The 22,247-nt window shown below is 35.1% G+C and overlaps 1 protein-coding gene and 1 pseudogene across 10 annotated transcripts; one reads left to right on the forward strand and one right to left on the reverse strand.

Annotated features, from left to right (window-relative positions):
- Positions 1–1,144: 1,144 nt before the first annotated feature.
- On the forward strand, positions 1,145–17,958 carry LOC103406163 (caffeoylshikimate esterase-like). Of its 10 annotated transcripts, none has more exons than XM_070816770.1 (10): positions 1,566–1,795; positions 1,912–2,237; positions 2,327–2,405; positions 3,043–3,172; positions 3,246–3,425; positions 3,543–3,677; positions 3,762–3,892; positions 13,069–13,196; positions 13,484–13,575; positions 17,693–17,958. In XM_070816770.1, exons 3-8 carry the CDS (start codon positions 2,343–2,345, stop codon positions 13,120–13,122), a joined length of 693 nt encoding a protein of 230 aa, XP_070672871.1. In that variant the 5' UTR covers positions 1,566–1,795; positions 1,912–2,237; positions 2,327–2,342; the 3' UTR covers positions 13,123–13,196; positions 13,484–13,575; positions 17,693–17,958. The 10 variants fall into 10 exon arrangements, 6 of the variants coding, with proteins under 6 accessions (XP_070672871.1, XP_070672864.1, XP_070672863.1 ...); XM_070816763.1 differs by lacking the exon at positions 17,693–17,958 and adding an exon at positions 13,840–13,945; XR_011577823.1 differs by lacking the exon at positions 17,693–17,958 and having other exon boundaries at positions 1,425–1,795; positions 1,980–2,235; positions 3,043–3,134; positions 3,535–3,677; positions 13,484–13,838.
- On the reverse strand, positions 17,296–20,303 carry LOC114823171 (cytochrome P450 704C1-like; annotated as a pseudogene).
- Between the last annotated feature and the right edge of the window lie 1,944 nt (positions 20,304–22,247).

A 22,247-nucleotide genomic window follows, 5' to 3' on the forward strand; every position in this document is an offset into this window, starting at 1 on the left:
TGGATGGCCATGCTGGTTATGATCAAATTTTTATTACCAAAGCCGATGCTCAAAAAATGGTTTTTTCGGTGCCCTGGAACCCTTGGTATTTACGAATAGGTCATAATGCTCATCGGTCTTAAGAATGCTAGTGCCACTTATCAATGTGCAAAGAAAGCAATTTTTTATGATCCCATTAGAACGATTGTCGAAGTCTACATTGGTCACGTTGTGCTGAAATCGAAAAAACGCCAAGATCATATGACAAATCTTCAATGAACATTTGAACGGATGTGCCAACATAATTCAAAGACGAATCCTTAAAAAAATGTGGTCGAGGTTTCAACCAAGAACTTTCTTGGTTTCTTGGTTCATTAGCGGGAAATAGAGGTAAATAAGAATAAAGCTAAAGCTATTATTGATGCCCATCTGCCGACTACCAAAAAACGGCTCAATCTTTGCTCTACAAGATCAATTTCCTCCGTCGATTTATTTCTAATTCAGCCAGAAAAATGGAAGCATTTTCGTCTTCGCTAAAGGTTGAAGGATTCAGACACGTTTGTTTGGTAAACGGAGCACCAACAAGCTTCTAATAAAATCAAAGAGTATTTGGTAAATAAACCAGTTTTGATGCCTCCCAAAAGAGGAAAGTCCTTGAAATTGTACATCTTGGTAACTGACGCATTGATTGGGCGTTTATTGGCTCAGGACAATGAAAATAACTGAGGGCAATCCATATTTTACCTCAGCCTAAATATTAACTTGGCTGAAATCGATTATACAACCGTTGAAAATCTCTACCTCCCTTTATTCTTTGCGGCGACAAATTTACAACATTTCATGTTGCCTTTGGAGACTCAAATTACTTTAGTCTATAGAAAGGTTTGGAATTGGCATTGTAGGAATGAATAGTGTTTTGATCCGAATTTCAGATTAATTACAACCATGCCATTGGTATTTCTGTTGGTTTTGGGTCAGCAGCCCGATGTGTTGGCTTTAGCTGGGAAGCTCGGCCCTCAGTTAGGCCAAATTATTTAATTACGTTTTTGCCCATCACATATTACAATCCAATGGTGGTCATGGTTATTATGAAGGGTAATTTTGTCTTCTCATATTTGGCGAGATGGGGGTCAGCGGGCAGCTATCATTTGGTCTCGTTCGATTAGGGTTTCGGGTAGGGCCTGCGAGAGAGAGAGAGAGAGATGGCGATGGAAGGAAAGCGATGGGGAGGGATAAGGTTTCGGCACTGTTGATGCAGATGGACCACGTATGGGCAGAGAAGACCATACGGGTCGTTGGGATTTCAGGGAGACGAGGTAGGGGACATCGACAAACCCTACCGGATCTTGCACTGCATGCCTGAAATCCAAAGATAAGTTTCTTTTTAAAATTGTATTCTTTAATGTGGCCTTGGATTTTCTGATTATTTAGCATGTTAGGTCCGATTTTGGGGGATTTGTAGTTTTCTAAAGAGAGATAGATAGGGAGATAAAGGTAGACAGAGAGAGAAGAAAACATGGCTGTGTGCATTTTTTGGGATTAATTAATGGGTTAGTGCACAGGGTCGGTGAGGAGAGAGTCACAGAGGGGTGTATGGCAGGGTATGGGTTTTCGGTTTTTCCTTCTGATTGAATAGGTTATGCACTGTTTCAAATGAATTGTTTATTGTTTTGTTTTCCTTTTGCTTTGTTAGAACCATAATTCGATTTTTGGGTTTCACTTTGCTCATTTCTATGCGTCTTCAAAATTTTCTGGTGCTTGCAGGTGAACTATGTGCACAGTTTTTTGGACGAGTTAGGAAGATCCACATGAACTGGTATGCTGTTTTGTCTTTCTGTTGGATTCTTATGTTCTGCTGCTCAGAGGATTTTAAAATGTTCTAAATCTGTTTTGTAAATGTGCTTAAAGATTGAACGTGTTCTTGAGTATTAGGCATGTTGTTTGGATTGAATATCTGATTGAATATTGGAGAAGATACCATCACTAGTCTCATCCTTCAGTTCTCAATAGGATTCCACAGTGTAAACTAGTGTATTAAAAGGTAGAGGGCCGATAATGCAAAGGAGATGTATGAGGCAGTTAAAACCCTACCCAAAATTTGGGTTTGGGAGTATAAAAAAAAAAAAAAAGTCCTGAGGCGCGCCTTCCGCTGCCTAGGTGGCTCCAACAAAGCTTTACGCCCACTCCCTCAAAACAAAGGTGGCAACCCTCAAGCCCAGCCTCAGAGGGCGCCTAGACGAGCCTTTTAAAACATTGGTGTAAACCCAGAAACTAAAGCTAAGAAAATTCTTTTTTGTTTTTTTGTTTTTTGGTTTCTTATCTGGGGTTGATTCCTTTGTTATCAAAGAGGACTGCCAGGTCGGATGCACTTGCTGAATCCTCTCTCGCGGTTTCAGCTGAAGCCGCTGCCCGAAGTGTTTCCAAAGGTATTGGATTTATCGAATTTTATGGTTTTTGAGTTGGGTGGAGAATTTGTTTTGCATTATATCCATTTTAGGCCTTTTAGGAATGGCAATTCTTTGGGCGATGATGGCAATTTGTACATGGAAAAGGTGGTTTTTATGTGTTTGGATTCTGAAAGCAACGATTTTGTGCTTTTTACGGTTCATGTGTCTACAACGCTTCACAAGTGCTTTCGATAATCTGAGTGTATGAATAACTTTTATCTTCTTCTGTTTTCACTTCTCTGCATGCAGTCATTAGCCTTTACGCTGAGGACTCCTTTTTCTCTCACAAATTTAAGTTGATGCAATGCATTATTGTTTTTGTGTGTACTTAATCACAACAAAGCATCCTACACAACTTCAACTTATATTACTCTCTGTTAATGTCCCTCTATCCCTTTGGTAATCAACAAAAACAAAATTTTCCGGTGATATCTGTGCCTCATTCCCGAGGCTGAGCTGCATCATTAGGCCTAAGAATTATACGGTTGTGCTTAGGACTTCCTGTTAAAGTTAATTTTGGTACACAAATGCCAGGGAGGTTTGATCTTGAGCATGTGGATTGTTTTGCCATGCAGATCCAATTGGTTGTGTTATAACTCATATTCCGACCTTGCAGAAATTGTTGATATCTTCAAGAAATCTCAAGTTTTTCACCAATGGATACTGCTATATTCTTCAGATTCTTACCGCTGCTGTTGTTGCTCCTATGTATACTCAGGCAAAATTGAGTTTGGTGTCATTAATCAGTCAGTATCTGCTTTCAGTCATATTCTTGGAAACTTCTCCCGACCAAACTAACCCAAACCCTCAAATGGGCAGCCCACCCGAACCCATCACCGTCCATTCCCATCATCACCGCCTACACCACTGGGTATGGAAGGAATTCAAGGGGTATGGAGATGTTAAAAAAAAGCTGGTTGCCAAAAGTTGGTGATCGAATCAAAGGTGCTTTATGCTTCTGCCATGGCTATGGTAGTACCTGCACATTTTTCTTTGAAGGTTGGCATCTCTGCTCCTTCCCCTGTTTTATACATAACCCAAGTTAAAATCTTATGCCAATGCATTGCTTAAACTTAAGTTCCACACATGATATGCTTCAAAATTTTAGACTGTCAGGTATCGCCAGGCGAATTGCTGCCTCTGGATACGCTATAAACACAGTGGACTATCCGGGTTTCGGTCTTTCTGAAGGATTGCATGGCTACGATGAATTAGTCGGCGATGTAATCAAACAATTTACTAATGTCAAAGGTATGAAATTGCTTAATTCAGATTCCAGTGACATTCTTCACAATATAGGCTTCGCTAATTTCTTTGAATTGATTGCAATTCCAGGAAGATTCGAAGTGAAAGGTCTGCCATTCTTTGTAATGGGAGAATCCATGGGAGGAGCCATGAGTCTCAAGATTCATCTTAAGGAGCCGGACAAATGGGATGGAGTAATTGTTGTAGCTCCAACGTGCAAAGTAAGCTCCTTTCCTCTAATTTGGTTTTTTAACTGATCTGTTTGGTATTTTACCTGTATTAAGATCTGTTGCTGAGAAATTGAGTGGAAGTTGTTGTTTTGATTTCGGTAGTTTTCAAGAATTGCATTTCATTCGCTATTCTACTTTTCAAATTTCTCAGAGATTGTTGCTTTTGTTGACCTAAAAATTCAAACTTAAACTTGATGTTAGTCTTTATTTCTATGATTGGACTTCATGGGATAGGATACTTATCGGAAAACTTTTGTCAAGTCTGTCTTCAACTGTACAGGGTCAGGTTTGTGTATTTCTAGGTCAGTGCATAAATCTTGCTAAAACTAAGGCTATGGGAAAAAATTCTAGGAATAGAACAAATACAATTTTTTTTTGTGTTGGGTGAAGGTTTAGAAATCGATGTAAGTTGTGAGTGTCAAAGAACATGTGCTCACTGTTTCTTGACATACAGTAACTTGGTCAATCCGAGTTAATAGTTGAGAAAATTAAGGAGCCTTATTTGGTTAGGTTAGGAGTCCTTATTTAGTGCAATTAATTATGAAAACCTTATTTAGTTGACAAAGAATTTGTTACTATTTAGGACTATAATGAAATCCTAATTGATTTGGAATATCCCTTTAATCAGTTAATAGGCCGGATTAAAGGGATGAGTGTCTATATATTAGGAGGTCCCTGCACTCACAGTATTATCCTATTCTAGTGCAAAACCCTATTTTGTGCACAAGGACTCTCGGCTGCTAGAGTGTAGAAGTTCCTCCTTGAAACCCTAGCAGTCATGGCTTCTTCTTCCTCCGCTTTGGAAGATAAGTTTATTTCCCTTTAATTGTTTGATTGGTTTATTGTAGTTATATTTGTTATATCTGTGATCCTAGTAACTTGTTGATTTTCAGATTACATCTTACATGTGGTATCAGAGCCACACAACAAGCTTAGGGTCCGATATAAAGGTATAAGCAAAATAATTTGTTTATAGAAGACTGATTCAATTGTTTGTTCCATGGCGACTCCATCAGAGCCACCCAACGTGGCTAGGGTTCTTTATTTTTACTAAAGGAACTGAGGTATATATTTGATTCTGGTTAAATTAATGCTTCCGCTATACTCTAACCAATTCTTCTGCAATTTCAATTGCATGATGAATAATTTCATGGTATTCTTCGAGTTGTGTTTGTTACATTTATGCAGAGAATTACATCCATTCAGAGTAATGAAAACACTTGGATGATCTTGGTTAAATGCTTCCGCAATCTTGAATGAGTTTGTTGTAAACTTGTTGCATATTTCGCACGCATCAAAACTGGTACTTTGCATATTGGCTAATTGCTTCCATCAGAATGGCATCAAATAGAAGGAGTATCAGACTTCAACAAATGAAGTAAAACTTTAGGAATCAATATCATTTATCTATCACTAAACGACTGGACAGATAAGTTGATGATTGATTTTATTTTGGATGAACCATGTGAGTGTTTGCTTAATGGTTCTTGGTTAGAGGTTCAACTAATTAACATAAGCTTGAGACGCAAATATTTTTCCGGCGGCTTTTGGCTCTATTCGGCGTTTTTCATTACAAATTCTCCCATATATGACTACTATTTTGCTAAAGAAGTGAGTTTTCTCAGGTTTCTTTGTCTCCTATAAACCCTAAAATTATATATATATACATACATATATATTGGTTCGACTAATGATTCTGGTGTTTTTTCTTGTTTCCGCTTATTGCCATATAAACTAGCCTTTAAATTTTTTAAATTTGGTAAGTTTGCTTGTATTCATATTATTTTGAGTTGATGGATCAAATTAATCTTATGGATACTGGTTTCCTAGGTGAGCCATCATAGAAGATTTTATCGGCTTTCATGCTTGCAAATTTTGAGTTACAATTGTTAATTAACATGTTATAAAAGGCATTCCCAATCTGTTTGTTTTCGATGAACCGATACTGGTGAAACTATTTGCAACTTATGTATATATAAACAAATTATTGTTTTATGAAGGATTGCTTGCTGCCATAATTTTGATGTGTGGTTAATTACATTATTATGAATTGCTTTTAGTCGGTTCGTATTGGGGTTTTCAATTTTTTAATAAATTGATTCATTGTGGTGTGATTTATTTCTTGCTAAACTTTTGTCAAAATTAATCATGCTAAATTATAGTCCTTCCAAACTATAATATTATAGGGGTATGACTCGATTAAAGTCTCATTAAAAGGAAACCCATTCATGTCAATAACCTGGGCTTGATAGACTTCCATAACTCCAAATATTTTGAAATTCGGTCATGTCGAAATATTAAATGGATTGTAGACGCTGGTATCTTTCCACGTTTTTTTTTGACAAGAAATGGATTTATGGTAAATTTTTAAGAGTGATACCATGTTGCTGGAATTCTGCGGATTTCTACAGAATAGTTTGTTTGTGATATTATTTTGATATATCAAGGTAACTCATAAATTCATGAAATTTTAGTATGATATACATTGAGATGTTTTTTTTTTTAAATATGAAAATTTTCACGAGCATTGGTTTGAAAATGAATTTTTGGTGAATTATTGATCTCGAGACTGTACTGAAGAATTTATGCAGTTTCTGCAGCACATTCCATTTAGATTTTTTTTTTTTTTTTTAGCTCACTTGTAAAATCGAACAAACTATGGAATTTTGAGTGATAGTAAATATATATGTCTACTCATTTCTGGAAATTTTCATGCACATTGGAGGAAGATTGAAGTTTTGGTGAATTATTTAATCTCGGTTATGTTTTGCAGAATTTCTGTTGTTTCAGCAGCACAACTTACTTCGATTTTGTTTTTAGTACACTTGTAAAATCTCAAAAATTATGAAATTTTGGGAATTAACAGTTTTGTATGTTTTCTTTAAGTCTGAAAATTTTCATGCATATCGGATGAACAATGAATATTTTGTGAATTTGTAATCTCAGGTCTGTACTGAACATTTTCTGCAGTTTCTGCAGCACCTCTCTTTTCGAATTCATTTTTGGCTCGCTTAAAAATTTTAAAAATCATGAAATTTTGTGAAATAGTAGTCATATATGTCTAGTTCATACCTAAAACTTTTCATGACAATCTAAGGAGAATTGAGTTTTTAGTGAATTTGCAAACTAAAGTGGTATTGCTCAATTTTTGGTACTTCAAAAACTAGTTATGTTATGCAATATTGTTTTCACTAATTTGTGCATATCCAATAGTACCAATTTTTGACATGTTTATTTGCTCTAATATGTCCTAGTTTTCATTGCAAATTCTCAATTCTAATTTTTTAGTGAACACTGATTAAATTTTGGTTGAAAAGTGTATTGGTTTATTTCGCTCAAACCAATGTTTTGTTTGGTCATCAATTTTGATTATGATGATCATTGTCTTTTGAGACAAAAATTGGAAAGTGGCATCAATTTACTAATTGATCATTTTGGTCCCTATCGATATTTTGGTCCCTATCAAATAACTGAATAACCATGTTTCCTCTTTCGTGAACTCTATTGTTCAATGTCAATAACGACATGCTTTTGTGTCTAATTTAATCTTTTGAGAATTATTGAATATCCAACAAAACGGTTATTTAATAATGTTCTAAAGGATTATTTTGAAAAATCAGAATTCTAATTTATATGGTGAATACTTTTATCCCAAAGGGAATTTCAGGAAATCATTTACCAACTATAAATTACTATTATAGCAACATAAAATACTTCTAACATATTTTCATCTGGCCAAAGCTGTTGAAGCTATATGTATTTTGTGTATTTTATGTTTTTGGCTAGCTATGCAGGTATTTTCTTTGCATGATTAGTTTCTGCCCAAAGGTGTAACAATCATGCAATTTATTGTTGAAAAATTGATGTTGTTGAGATATCTATGTGTTTACCTTAATTCTACTTTGTTTTAGAATTAAAACATAAATTTTGAGTTTGGATTCTCTTATTAGGTTTCATTTTAATTTATGACCTAATCTTTAACACATATATGAGTCTTCTCTCATACACTAAAATAAATTTCGTAGCCATTTGTTTATCTAATCACTTGTCACTTTTAGATTGATTAATAATGTTGAGATATTGTTCCTTATATAAGCCTAATTTTTGACACATATAGATTGGTTTATTCTGTCCAAACCAACTATTTTGTGACTCAACAAATTTGTTTAAGAAATTTTAATGTTTTGGGCATATTAAAGGTTATTTATCTAATGAAATGAACCTTTAATTTATTTAAGAAATTTTCGTGTTTTGATCATATTAAAGATTGTAAATTGGTTTTATTTAAATTATGATTAAATGTGAAATTTTGGTAGAGCTTACACTATCTTTATTGATTCAACTAGCCTATATTTTGTTATATGAAAACCACTGTCTCTAGTGTTTAATCTTGCAATTTGGAGTGTTTGCCCAAGTGGGAGAAATAATATATTATGGGCTTCACACTCATCGATTTCTGCATCCGAAGATAAGATGTAAATCATGATATTTGTTTATATTTTATTTGTTAAATGTAACTAACCTTGCAGGAAATTTTACTTTGAATCACTATCGTTATTTATCAATTTTGAACTGATAAATACAATACGACCAGATTCATATTCATGAAGGATTAATGGGTACATTTTGCTCAAAAGTGTTTTACTTATTAATTCTTGTTTGTTGTTCAAGAAATTGAACTTGTGATTTATATGTTATTGATGAATAATTAATCTGCTCAAAAGTGTTTTCTTATTCAGTACAACTATAAATCAATGTATAGTGAAACATGAAATTGACAAGATTGCATATACTTCATCTGCTCAAAAGTGTTGAAGCTATATACGTTTGCCCTTGTATTTTATGTTTTAGCTATGCAAACCTAATATAATCAGATTCTGTCCAAAGATGATTCTGGAATTATATGTTTTTGTTGCAATCAGAAAACGTTCCGTTAAAGTTTTCTATTTCTGTCAAATGTTAGATGAACAAAACGTACCAAATGATTTTGTATAGTTTTTCAGTCACAAGAGTCACTTCCCTAAAGATATCTGGAATAAAGATGTTGAGCTCACAAATTTTATGTTTTAGATCCCATGACTAATGTCTTGCTAATAGGAGTATTTGAAAGGTATCTGTTTCATTTTGTAGACATTTACAAAGTTTTTTTTTTTTACTCTCTTAATCAGTGGGAGTAATAATAATTTATATAATTTTGTCTCTTTTAATCAGTGGGAGTAAGATATTACCTTTTGTGTTTAAAATTTGAAGTGTTAGTGACTGATATTTTAAGAGTTTTTGTTTAAGTTTTGTTCATAAGTTTAATAAGAGGTCCTAATTTTGTAAATAGTATGTTGTATGTTACTTGTCCTCTTATCATATTATAAATTGACAGAAAATATGAGCCATGCTTGCATGAGGCTCAGTTTAGGAGTTGATCTTTTGCTTATCAACCTGAATTTAACGAATGATGTCAGGCAACATTGTGCTCGTAATTTGATATTTGTGGTAATAGAGTAAACATGTAGAAGCAATTACATGTTATTTTCTATGATCCAATATTTAAACTACTAGTGACAAGTTGTTAAAGGTATAATTGCAAATTTTGGTGGGACTCAGTGATCACCTACCACTTAGCCAAATAAGGATCATGTTCTTGAACACTCAAGTGGGAGAATGTAAGTTGTGAGTGTCAAATAACATGTGCTCACTGTTTCTTGACATACAGTAACTTGGTCAATCTGAGTTAATAGTTGAGAAAATTATGGAGCCTTATTTGGTTAGGTTAGGAGTCCTTATTTAGTGCAATTAATTATGAAAACCTTATTTAGTTGACAAAGAATTTGTTACCATTTAGGACTATAATGAAATCCTAATTGATTTGGAATATCCCTTTAATCAGTTAATAGGCCGGATTAAAGGGATGAGTGTCTATATATTAGGAGGTCTCTGCACTCACAGTATTATCCTATTCTAGTGCAAAACCCTATTTTGTGCACAAGGACTCTCGGCTGCTAGAGTGTAGAAGTTCCTCCTTGAAACCCTAGCAGTCATGGCTTCTTCTTCCTCCGCTTTGGAATATAAGTTTGTTTCCCTTTAATTGTTTGATTGGTTTATTGTAGTTATATTTGTTATATCTGTGATCCTAGTAACTTGTTGATTTTCAGATTACATCTTACAATCGACTCATTGGGAATGAATTCTAAACTGATGCTTTTTTTTTTTTTTTTTTTTTTTTTTTTCCGGATGGTGGCAATCCCTGAACTTGGCATATTCTATCTGTTGAGCAAAATTAAATATGCCAACTTTGTTCTACGTTAGGAGTTTTTCATTCTCACATCATTATTTCTGTTTATCATACTGTTTTTCATGTTTATCATACGATAACTCATGTTCCCATTTTTACTTTCGATATCTATCTTTTCTTCTTTTGGGGTTGCATAAGAAGCTTGGGGTTTGAGTTAGGTTTTCCAATTTTTCGTCCTTACCTTTTTAATGTATTTTCTGTTTAGTTGTTGAGAAAGTGATGGAAATTTAGTTATCTGTGAATATGGAAACTTGAATCTGCGTAGACTCTTGGGTTGTGTGTTTGGTTCAATGGAGGTTTAGGGTTTTAATTCTGAATGATTTGTTTTTCATTTCATGAAAATGACTTGTTATTTGATTTAAGTGAGTAATTTAATGGAAACATATTGTTTTTTATTCCATATTTCTTTTTCTCTGGAACCAAACAGGGGCTGTGAGTTTTAATTTTTAAAGGATTTACTGAGGTTTTGGCTAAATTAATACCAGACCTAATTAGGAAAAGGAGTTGCTGAATTAGATTTCTCAATCTCTTTTGTATGTTGTAGAAAGCTATTTAATTTATCCAGCTATTGTACCGGTCTTTCTTTTTTGGCTTTATTTGATTTATTCCCATTTTTACTAAACTCATGTTTCCATTTCCTTTTTCTGTTTATCATACTTAAACTGCTTTATTTGTGCAAGCTGCACTACGCGCTTGAATGCATTTTATTACTGGCGGGATGTGAAGAAAGCTAGATATATGTGCAGGATCACTTGATTAGTGTTAGGGTTTTAATAACTAATTGTTAGCACCTAGAAGCTCTGGTTAGATGAATGCTAATCTGATTTTCCTTACAGTACTTGAGTGCCAGTTTCATAGTGTTTGTTCCCTGCTGTAAACCTGCTGTACAGTTTCATTTCTGTTTCTTCATAACTTTCTTGGTCCTGGGATATATGCAGATTGAGTACAACGAATGTCCAGTGTTCTCTAACTGTTCGGGTAATTGTAATAGGTTGTGTAGTTCAAGAAATTTAACATTTAGCAATTGGTGGGTTAGATGGAGCTGTTGGGCTTTACCATCTCTGTAGCAGCCTGCCTAACATTTTTTAGGCTCTACACTACCATCTAATTTAATGAAAAATTCAAAGATTGGACAGTATTGATTGCAGAAATAAAAAAAAATACTATGATATTAGAAAGGTGAAAGTAATTGTGTTAGAAGAAGCAGCTAGCATGATGGGTGATATTTTAATTTTGTATTTCTAACAGTTTTTAGTTCTGCATTTTTTATTCTGTCCTTTGTATGTTTGCAGTTAGATCAATGGGTTCAAACCCTTGAACTGAATTTTGTTTGACAGCCTTGAAAGTGTTTGCCTTTTTGGTGCTCTTTAATGTGCACTTTCTTTTGTTCATCAAGCTTAGTGTTTTTCCGGCCCTTTTAATCGTTGTAGTTCACAAAGTCCTTATTGATCCTGCAGTTGTTGTTTTTAATTTATCTTTGTTGGGTAGACGGCATGTACTGTGGGTTTCGGTGTTTAGGGAATATTCTGAGCTTCATTACTATTTTAATGGTTAGGGTAAATTTTGAGATTCATTAATAGGATTTTTGTGGCTAACATTCTTTAGCTAAATTTGTCACTATTTGGTGTTTGGAGTCCAGTGGATTGGTATCCATATCTTATAAATATGCTGGCCAAGACTTTTTCTTTCATTTTGTTTTTTCACTTTCATTTCTTATATCTTGCTTTTGCTTTTGATTAGTAGTTTGAAAGCTTCTGGATCATAATATGAATTCTGGTGTGTGTGAGTGTGTGCAGTGTTTGTTCATTTCGAATTCTCAAGCGTGATGATATTGCCTATACATGTAGATTTTACACTGCTTTTGTGCCATGCAGTACCGACATTCTATGTGGCCTCTTAGCTAATGAAACAATCACATTATATGAACTTTAATTAATTTTCATGACACAGTTTCAATTTCTTTGCTTTGTTGGGAAATTTGTGCATTTATCTTTGGAGCACTTAATCGATTTAGCTTGCAATTTAACTATTGAGGATTCTTAATGTATTTTGGTTTTACCTGGATTCCATTTCTGTGATTGTCACCCTTAGTCGGTGGTATTATCTTTACAATGGATTTAAATTGGGGATTTAGAGAATCTAATAACAAAACTGAATTATATGTTCCATGCTTTTCATTTTCATTTTGGGTTAAAAAGTTGGAGCTTTGGATTAGGATTTTTGTTTATTCAACTATAATTTTGTGCTTAGGAGACTATCTGAAACTGCTTAAATTTATTTACATAGGAACTTTTTTATTCTTTTTGCTGTAACCTGTTTTGTTAAAGGTGATGATAAAGATTTATCAATATTGTTTGTTCGGAGTTATGTGTTGGAAGGGAGTAAATTGTGATTGTTTATGCAGCATTTGATAAAATTGAGAAATAAATTGGGGAAATAATGTTAATAGTTTGTAGATGCTTAGGAGACTGTCTGGGGCTGCTTAAATTTATATATTCAGTTGCATAAAGTCGACATGATATACACAACCATGGTCAGATTGCCACCCTTAGTTGGTGGTATTATCTTTACAACGCATTCAAATTGAGGATTTAGAAATCTAATAGTAAAACTGAAATATATGTTCCATGCTTTTTGTTTTCATTTTGGGTTAAAAGGTTGGAGCTTTGGATTGGGATCTACCTTTATTAACCTATAATTTTGTGCTCAACACACAATATTGGGAGTCTTAACATGATTGTTCTTCTATTTCATAGATTTGAAATGTGTTTAATATCTCATTTAATTGGTGTACCTTTGCTCATTTAAGTCAATTTTAATACGATTTGGTCCTCCAATTTCTCTGAATTGCAAACGGATTTACTTTCTTTGGAAATTTCAGGAACTTTGGTTGTGGGAGAAAGAAGCCGGTTCCTTGCTATTTTTAGGTATATGATTAGAAATCGGAGGGTTTAAGGTTATGCACTTGCTTTGAATGTGACTGCCAGAGAAATTCAAGCTTCTGCTAAGGTAATTATCGATAATTTGATTGTTTAATGCGATCAAACGTGGTAGTGAAATGTTAAATTTGATGGCTACAAGTTTCTAATTAGAATGCTAATGTTGCAATTCATGATGATCAATATATTCTGACTTCAACAGTTACTGCAAATGTATCGTTGCTTTGTGATAAATGAGTTATCTTTTGCATATAAGACTTTTTGTTTCTAGATACTAAGTCTAAAATAGAGATTTCAGAGCAAAACGTTGATCGAGTATAAGTAAGTTGTGATTTTGTAGTTTTTATATGTTTCCAGATAAAAGTTAGGATCTCCAGAGATTAGAAAGTGAAAAAGGGCAAAGGAAAGCGATGTTGACTCATGAAAGATGGTTCAAATCTCTGTTGGAGGTACATTGGATTTATGTTTCTGATGTGTTAAGTACATTGTTAGGATTATAGATTTGAATTGAACTCAATGTTCTCAGTGTGTATATTTAAATATGTGTGTGTGTGAATGTATGTGTGTGTATATAGATTTATACATAAAAGAGAAGATGGATGGATAGGTGTATGCTTACTCCGTAAAAGAAGAAGAGCAAACGAAAACCACACCAAACTGGCATTTAAAGCTTTTTTTCTTTTTCTCTTTTGACATAAATCTCTCTTTGTTAGATTGCTAAGGGGCTGCACTGTGTGAGGGCTATGTATGTTTTATTACGGTCGTATCTATAGTTTTGGAAACTGGAGAAAAGAAGTGGAACAAACCATTTGCATGGCAGAGGCCGACTTGATTCTTTCTCAAATTTGTAGTGCAAAAAAATGGTTTAGTATATACTAGAAAACACTGCCCGCGCGTTGCTGTGGGATTAAGAATCATATAAAAAATTATGTTTGAAAGGTATAAAAGTTTGTGTTACAAAAGATTAAATATAGGAAAAGATATTATTTTATTTAGTAAGGTGTAACCTTTTTTTGCCACCGACCAAAAGAGGTCTTCTGATTTTCTGTTTTTTTGTGAGACATTGTAGTTGCCTCATCATCGGTCTCATCTTCAAGAACGAAGGTTACATTGTACTTGTGTTTAAATGTAATTTAGAATGTTAAATATCAAATAAAGTAAAAATAACTTGCAATTTGCATAAAAGACTTCAAAATATCCATAAAAAAGAGTAAAACTTCCTGCAATTTGGCCTCCACATAAAAGAAAGATTAATGAAGGATGTGTAATAAGAGTTAAGTAATAAGTTTAATATGTCAACTTATTCATCACTTTACAAATGATGTAAACATTCATAATTGATTTTATCACGGAAAAAATAATTTAAGAACCAAGTTAAAACCCATAGGCTTATTCCAAGCATTTTGAAGAGGACCTACTTTACTTTTTAATTTTACTTGGAATAAATAACACTTTACATTTCATCTACAGTCTAAAACAACCAAACAATGTAGGAAATGGTATAAAACAAACATTAAAATACAGAAGGTAAGGCCCAAGCCTATGATTGAGGATCTTCGATTGCTAAATGATTAGAGATTGACCTGGTTCTAAGCAGCTTCTATCCCTTCATACTCATCAAATGGTCTGTAATTGCAACAACAATAAAAAATCCATAAAAATCACTTAAAAAGTCTGCCAAACACCAAAAAGAATTCAAATTTTCTTAAGATTTAGCTTAACCATTTTGCTACTTCCCATCAAAATTTTTTTTACTGCATTTGACACCAGTGGACTAAGAGTTGGTTTGGTATTGCTGTGCTTTGAAAAAAAAATGCTTTTGCTATGCTGTGAGAATAAACAGCTGTGAAATAAAGCAGCAAAGTATTTGGTAAACATTTTTGTAAAAGTGCTTTTGGAAAAAAAAAAAAGCAGTATGATAGTGTTTAGTAAACTTTTATGTAAAACAGCTGTGACTATGTGAAATGATCAAAAAGGGTATAATACTATATTATTATTTTGATGTTTTATTTAATATTATTATTTTTACGTAAGGATTTTGTGTGGCCATGGGGCCCACACCCCATTTCCCTTATCCTTGTGTCTTCTTTTCCCTCTACAACTCTCTTGAAAACTCTCAGCTCTCTCTCTGTGCACTCTCTCCTCCATCAAGACAACCCCACACACAAACCTTCGATCTCAGACCATCTCACCTCAGCTCTCTCTCTCTGCACTCTCTTCCTCCTGCTCGGAATCCTCGAAATCAACCGCTTGAGCTTGAGCTGAGTCAATGTATCGGTGAAATGGAGAAATGGGTTTTGGGAAATTAGGGTTCTTGATGGGTTTGGAGCTACCATAGCTCGGTGGACGAAACGACGTCAGAGGCTGGGTTTGTTTTCCTCCGATTTCTGTTCAGGACGTTCTCCTCCAGCTCCCACTCGATTCGGTCTCGATAAACGGCGTCGTCAAGGACCTAGTCGGCGAGCTTCGCCCAGTCCTCGAAGTAGTGAGCACGGAGATTTTTGGAGACCCACTTGAGGTAGGCTGAAGGGAGGGTGCCCAGCATCTTCCCCTTGTATTTTCTGAAGTTGATGACTCTGTCTCTGGCAGACGGTGGTGTTGAGGCGGATAAAGAAGGTGGTTTGGGGGGTTTTGTGGGTTTGAAGGAGCAGGAAAGGCGGAGGGGGTGTGGAGAGGTGTGGGAGAGTGGTGGGTTTGACGAAGGAGTGTGGAGGCGAAAGAGAGAGCTCAAGGTAGGATTGCCAGAAACTTTCATTAAAGGGTCACTGTTCACCCGTGTTTTAGAAGTTTGCGCAAAAGCTGAAAAGACAGCTTTTCAAAGCTGCATTTTGTTGCTTTTGTTTTTTTGCTTTTTTTCACCCAAAATTGTGAAAAAAAACTAAAGCTGGAAGTTTACCAAACACAAAAATGACCCCCAGCTTTTTTTTATACCAGTTTTTTTTTAAATTACCTCAACCTTAAACGATACCTAAGTTCCTAATTTGTAAGCAAAACCAATTCTTTTTTCCACTGTAAATATCATCAAGTTTAATATTTTTATCTCCTTTTATTCCTACCAACTGCGACCTCTTTTTATCTGCTTTTATTCCTACCGACTGTGACCTCTCTCCCAAATTACACTTTCTAATATCATTTTCTCACCAATTATTACAACAAAATTTCAAACTTGTTTTCTTTTCTTCTCAATATTTACATGGGAAATCATTTGAAATGGTGGAGATTTTGACTCAATCTCATGGACATTACCAACACAGGACATCCAATCTCAAGATGGAATAAGACTAATCAGGCGGGAATTATAATGGAAGACCTTTTTAACACCACTGGGTTAACACTTTCAGCAACTTAAACAGTTTGGCTCTTAAATAAGCAAGCTTGTTTGTTCATTATAAACGAAAAGGCCAGAACGACTTGTGCTTTAAACACAATATTCATCCCTAAATTGAAAACCACCAATCCAAAAAAATAAATTAGATGCAACGACAAAGCTAAAAAATATGGCCAATTTCAAACTCACCTTGATGCCCTGTGGATCAGCAACCATGGTTGGAGAAGAAGAGAGCATGAAGCTGCTCTAAAGATCACCAAGTATCAAGTTCTGAGTGGGAGGTGAAATTAAAAAAAAGGAAATTTCAATCCATTTGTAAATCCAAAATCACAAAACCCCATATTTGAACAAAACAAAACCCCCAAGATGTAAGACTCGAAAAACTTACCAGAAAACCCTAGCTTTTCTGGGCAAAAAACTCCTTCAAATCAATATGAAATACTGAAGAAGCTTAACTGAGTTCAATAAAAATCGAAATTTAAGCGACTTTCTCACCTGGAAACGTTGGATTCGAAGAGCCCAGAAATTCCAATCGAAACCACATTGGTACAAATTTCTGAAACCAAAAACATATCTTGTACACAAGTTATTTAATACATCTGAAGGATACAGAATATTATGTTGACAAAAAAAGAATGTGGTTAGTTATATTATGCGTGTAGCCGTCTCAACATTATGTATATATCTTGCAATAAAATAGGGACCTTGATCTACTATTTCGAACTGTAAACAGGAAAAACCTGAAAGTCATGATCATTTACATGTGCATACGTGTATATAGGAAATATATGTAAAGTTCACACTTGCATGGTTGATAAACCTTGAACATTATTTTTCAATGCATAGAAGAAATTACTTAGGTTGTTCTGGGAACTGCAATCATAGGGAGACTGCCATCTATATATTTGAAGGGTGAACATGGTCCTATAAGTTACCATCTTTGTTTCATCGGCCAATTTGAAGCGAAAGAAGCTAAGGAGAGCCATCGCTACTATCTTCATCTGCCGGTAAGCAAAGTCCTTCCCTAGACAGATTTGCGGACCTGCCTGCAAATAGCACAAATGAAAGTGAAACTACTATTGGTGAACATTTGGATAATTAGCATATATATATTTGTGATTAAGGAAAAAGAAAATATTTTTACTAACGTGAAATGTGACGAATTTGAAAATATTTCTACTAACGTGAAATGCGACTAATTTGAAGGGTGATTCGGGCTTGAAAATTCCATTTTCAAGCCATCTTTCAGGTTGGAAATCATCAGCATCTTTTCCCCAGATATAAGGCATTCTTCCCATGGCATAGGTGATGTAGTTTACGTTGTCTCCTTTTCTCACTCTAAAGCCATCTGGAAGAATGTCATCTGCATCTGCACATCTCCCATCATTACAGAAAACCAAGACATAAAGATGTCAATATTTACAGTAATATGAAGAATTCTTCCAACTTAAAGAGTTGAAGTTCACTACCTATTTCTCCCTTAGTAATAGACAAGGTTTTAAATTTCCTTAAGAGACTTGGTTCCTTATGTGCCAAGGACTCGTTCATCTATGCAGACTAAATATAGTTACACACGTGTGCACAAACTACTTATGCACATGTGCCAGTATGTGTTTTGCAAAGTAAGCAGCAATAACTCCTTAAGACAAACAGTGTTCTAAGTTTCCTTGTGGAATAATGACTTTCTTGTATTGGTTTTGATATATTTAACAGACTTTAATCAAGGTTTTGGCACTGTCCTGTTTAGAAACTCACAAACTACCATATAAAGTAAAGAAAATAACAAGTATCTTATTAAAAAAATATGACGAGGAAAATTAAAATCAGATTATTCGAGTATATACATACTATTGGAACTGCAGGGTAGATCCTTAAGGTCTCTGTCAGCGCCGCGTTAAGATAGTGCATTCGTTCTAAAGTTTCTTCAGTTATGTTTTCCACGAATTCATCAACTTTCGCTTCACCTACCTGATTACCAACGACGTCCCTCACTTCTTGTACAACTTTTTCTTGTATTAGAGGGTTCTTGCTGAGCATGTAGAACAACCATGACAGTGTAGTTGCACTGGTGTCTTTGCCAGCAAACATAAAAGTCAGTATTATATCCCTCATATGTTTGTCATTCATTTCCTCTGGATTCTTCACATTCTCCAGTAGAAACCTTGACAGTATGTCCTCCTTTTCAATCTTCGAAACAATTCAGAACTTTATAGCAAACTAAAACCTTAAATTTACCATTAATGTAGGGAAGTGATTTCTGCACACCTTGTTTCTCCTTCTGGACACCCTTGTTTATTTTTCCCTTTAATTCTCTTTTGATTTCTACAATCCGAAGGTCAGAAATAAACTGTGGGGCGTAGGAGGGGAAAAATGATGTGTGCAAAACAATACCCTTGCTGTAAGTTTTCCTCACCCGAATAACTGATGGTGTGTAAAAAACAAATAGAATTATATGGTAGAGACACATTCTGTAAAGCCAATGTAGTAATGTAAAATTTATTTACAACATCTTTTTGCTCCTCTTGCAATCTCCTCTTGCTGCTGATAACTTGGTGCACAAAATCGTCTACAACTTTGAACCAAGGTTGAAGATTCTTTTTAGTTTCCAGAATGGATCAATGTAGCGAAAATAGGTCAGTGCAGTAGATTCATCAAAGGCCTTCATGAATGCAGTCCCTTCTTTGCCTGACCCCTCCAGGCAATGCAGTTCTATTCCAAACCCGACTTTGAATATGGAATCCAAGGTACATCTCATAAGCAAATCCTACAAATAGAATCAAATGCAAAATGTTATGTTTGATCCGAAGAGTTTATTGAGTGTGACTCCTACATCAGAGAATTAAGAGACCTTGGCGTGTGCTTATAAGGATTGGATTGGATAACTCAATAGATTCGAATTATGTTGAAGTTAGAAAATAGATTACTCATGAAAGAAATTAACCCACCCGTGCAATCCCTACCCATAAAATGGTACGATTTTAACGTTGTATTTAACTTATACCTTCAAATCCCACGACATGAAAACTCTTCCAGCTCTCCCATTTCTTACTACAAGTCTACAATACATCAGTCTTATAAGTTATCCAATCCAATGCAATCTTAGGCTCCAAACGAGCTGTAATTTCACAGATCATATTTTTCCTCCCAGCGTGCTTTATTCTCATATCAGTACCAAAAAATCAGTCAGATCAAATTGACTTTAATTAGGACACCCCCAACTTTCCAAGCTTAATTAGCTAAGCCCTCTAAATAAATTTTCATAAAACCAGTTTGATTAAAAAATACCAAACAAGAAAAGAAAAGTTCAACAAATCTTTTAGGTCTCATATTACACACCTGCATATCAAAAACCCCTCCGGAACTCGAAATTCCAAAAATAACTCTAACCAGTTTGGCAACACTTCTTCTAAACACAGAGCAGCTAGCATCTCTAAGCACCCTTGTTGAGAACTCGAAGCTCGCAAGCTTCCTCTGCTGCTTCCATTTTTCTCCATCAACAACAAATATCCCTTGGCCAAAAATATCCGACAAAATACTTTGAGTGAAGGCGCCTTTCGAGTAGCTGGCAAAGTTGGTTTTCAGAACATGCTCAATGTTGCGCGTGTCAGCCGTGTACACTTCGCTGCGGTCCAGGACTAGAAGCTGGAAAGTTGAGTGTGTTTTGGCAACAACAGTTTGGTAGTTGTAGACGCTGTTGAAGTATAAGAACATGTGGAAGACAGTGCCTTTTACGGGAGGGTAATTCGGGTCTCGGATAGACTTTCCGGTGAAGATTTTGAGTATGAACAAAGACACAGTTAGGAAGAGAAACATAAGTATGGAGGTGAAGATGATAGGGAAAAACCCCATCTCAAATTTGTTTGTGATAACAAAGAGGCAAGGAAAGAAATATGTAGAGAGAGAGAGAGGGAGTATGCAACTGAAATGAAGAGGAGAGTATGCACGTTGACAAATATAATATGAATTTAAGGAAAACTAATGAAAAGAGTTTCAAAACTTTGGATTTTAACAAAAAAACCATCTACAAACTTTATTTAATGGTAAGGACAACAAAAAGAAAAAAAAAAGGAAAAAAAAAAAACTACTAAAGGAAGTGCGTGCATATATGTGAATATGATCAATTCCTAACCAAATCCTCCTCTGATTTTAATCACTCACTCACTCTTGACCAATCCCTAATTATTGATATAGTCTTATTGATTTGTGTAAATTTCAATTGCCTACAGAATTGCCTCATGCATGTGAAGAGGATGAGGGTCGAGTTGTAATGGAGTTATTTGCTGATAAAAAAACCCGAAAAATGCTTAAAATTTTCATGCTCTTTGTACTGAAGATAAGGGGATTGGATTATCAGGGAGCCGCTGCACTTTAAGGGCTCCACATTTCATCGCATTATTCCTATATAATTTCATGTATCAGGGTGGAGATTTCTCAAGAGGCAATGGGACTGGAGGAGAGTCAATGTATGGGGCGAAATTCGCAGATGAGAGCTTCAACTTGAAGCATATAGGCCCTGGAATATAGTCCATGGCAAATTCTAGACCTAATACTAATGGTTCATAGTTTTTCATTTGCACTGCAATGACCCCGGAAAGCACGTTGTGTTCGAAACAATTGTTGATGGATACAGTGTTGTTGAGAAAATGAAGGTGGGTTCGAAGAGTGGGACTAAGTTTTCATAAACAGTGTAGTAAGTTTCATAAACAGTGTCGTAAGTTTCATAAATAGTGTACCGTGAGTTCGCGAGTCAGACTTTTTGTCATTTTTATTAAAATTATGTTTTTTTCATTAAAATTTAAGTTCTTTTGTCCTTTTTTTATTAAAATTTAAGGGTTTTTCATTAAAATTTAAGTCTTTTTAATTAAATAAAGTTATAGCATAGCTTTTTATTAAAATAAACTTAGTTCAAGCCCTCTTCATGAAAGATCCCATAAATTTACTTTTTATTTTTCTAGGTTTTTGGGCTAAGGTTGGAAGCGTGAAAGTGAAATAAAGAGAAGAGAAAGGATACAAGTTGACATATATAATATGTTGATGCACAAAATCAACGAAGACTTTGGTACAACAGAAAGTGTCAGGTTTTGTGACCTTCGCTTGGTTGCTTCGGTCACTAGTGAGGATAAGTACGTAAATGAATAGAGACAGAGAAGCAAACACAGGATGTACGTGGTTCACCCAGATTGGCTACGTCCACGGAGTAGAGGAGTTCTTATTAGTAGTGAAGGGCTTACACAAGTACAAAGGATCAAGCTCTCAATTTAGTGAGTTCTTGTGAATGATTTAACACAAATGGCATTAGCCAATATTGTGGGGGAATGACCCCTATTTATAGAAAAACTTGTAGCTTTGTCACATTGACATGTGTCATGTTATGATTGGTTCTTGATGTCGACACGTGCTGCGCTCTGATTGGCTTCTAATCTTGACACGTGTCGAGTAGTGATTGGCCTCCTGGTCGGAGGGGAACTCTTCTGGGTCCTTGACAGTATAGCGTTGGCCGGTGTTCGGTAGTTTCGGGATTGGTCAAGTATGGTATAAACAGTGCTCCCCTAAGTTCCCGAGTGAGGGAAACTCCTCGGTTGGGGACTTGCAAGATCCAATCCCTTGAGTAATCACGAAACTTCTAAGTACTGAAGTGTGGTCTGATCTTCATCTGCCCTTCTCTGGAAGTACCTTTCCTCCATCCGGGAATGGTGTATTTAGCTGATGAAGATGCACAAGGTAATGTATCAATTTCACTTTGAAGCTTACTTGTAGTTTCGGGCTTGGTCAAGTGCGATACAAACCCTATAG

This window comes from Malus domestica, chromosome 02, assembly GCF_042453785.1.
Source record: "Malus domestica chromosome 02, GDT2T_hap1".
Lineage (NCBI taxonomy): Eukaryota > Viridiplantae > Streptophyta > Magnoliopsida > Rosales > Rosaceae > Malus > Malus domestica.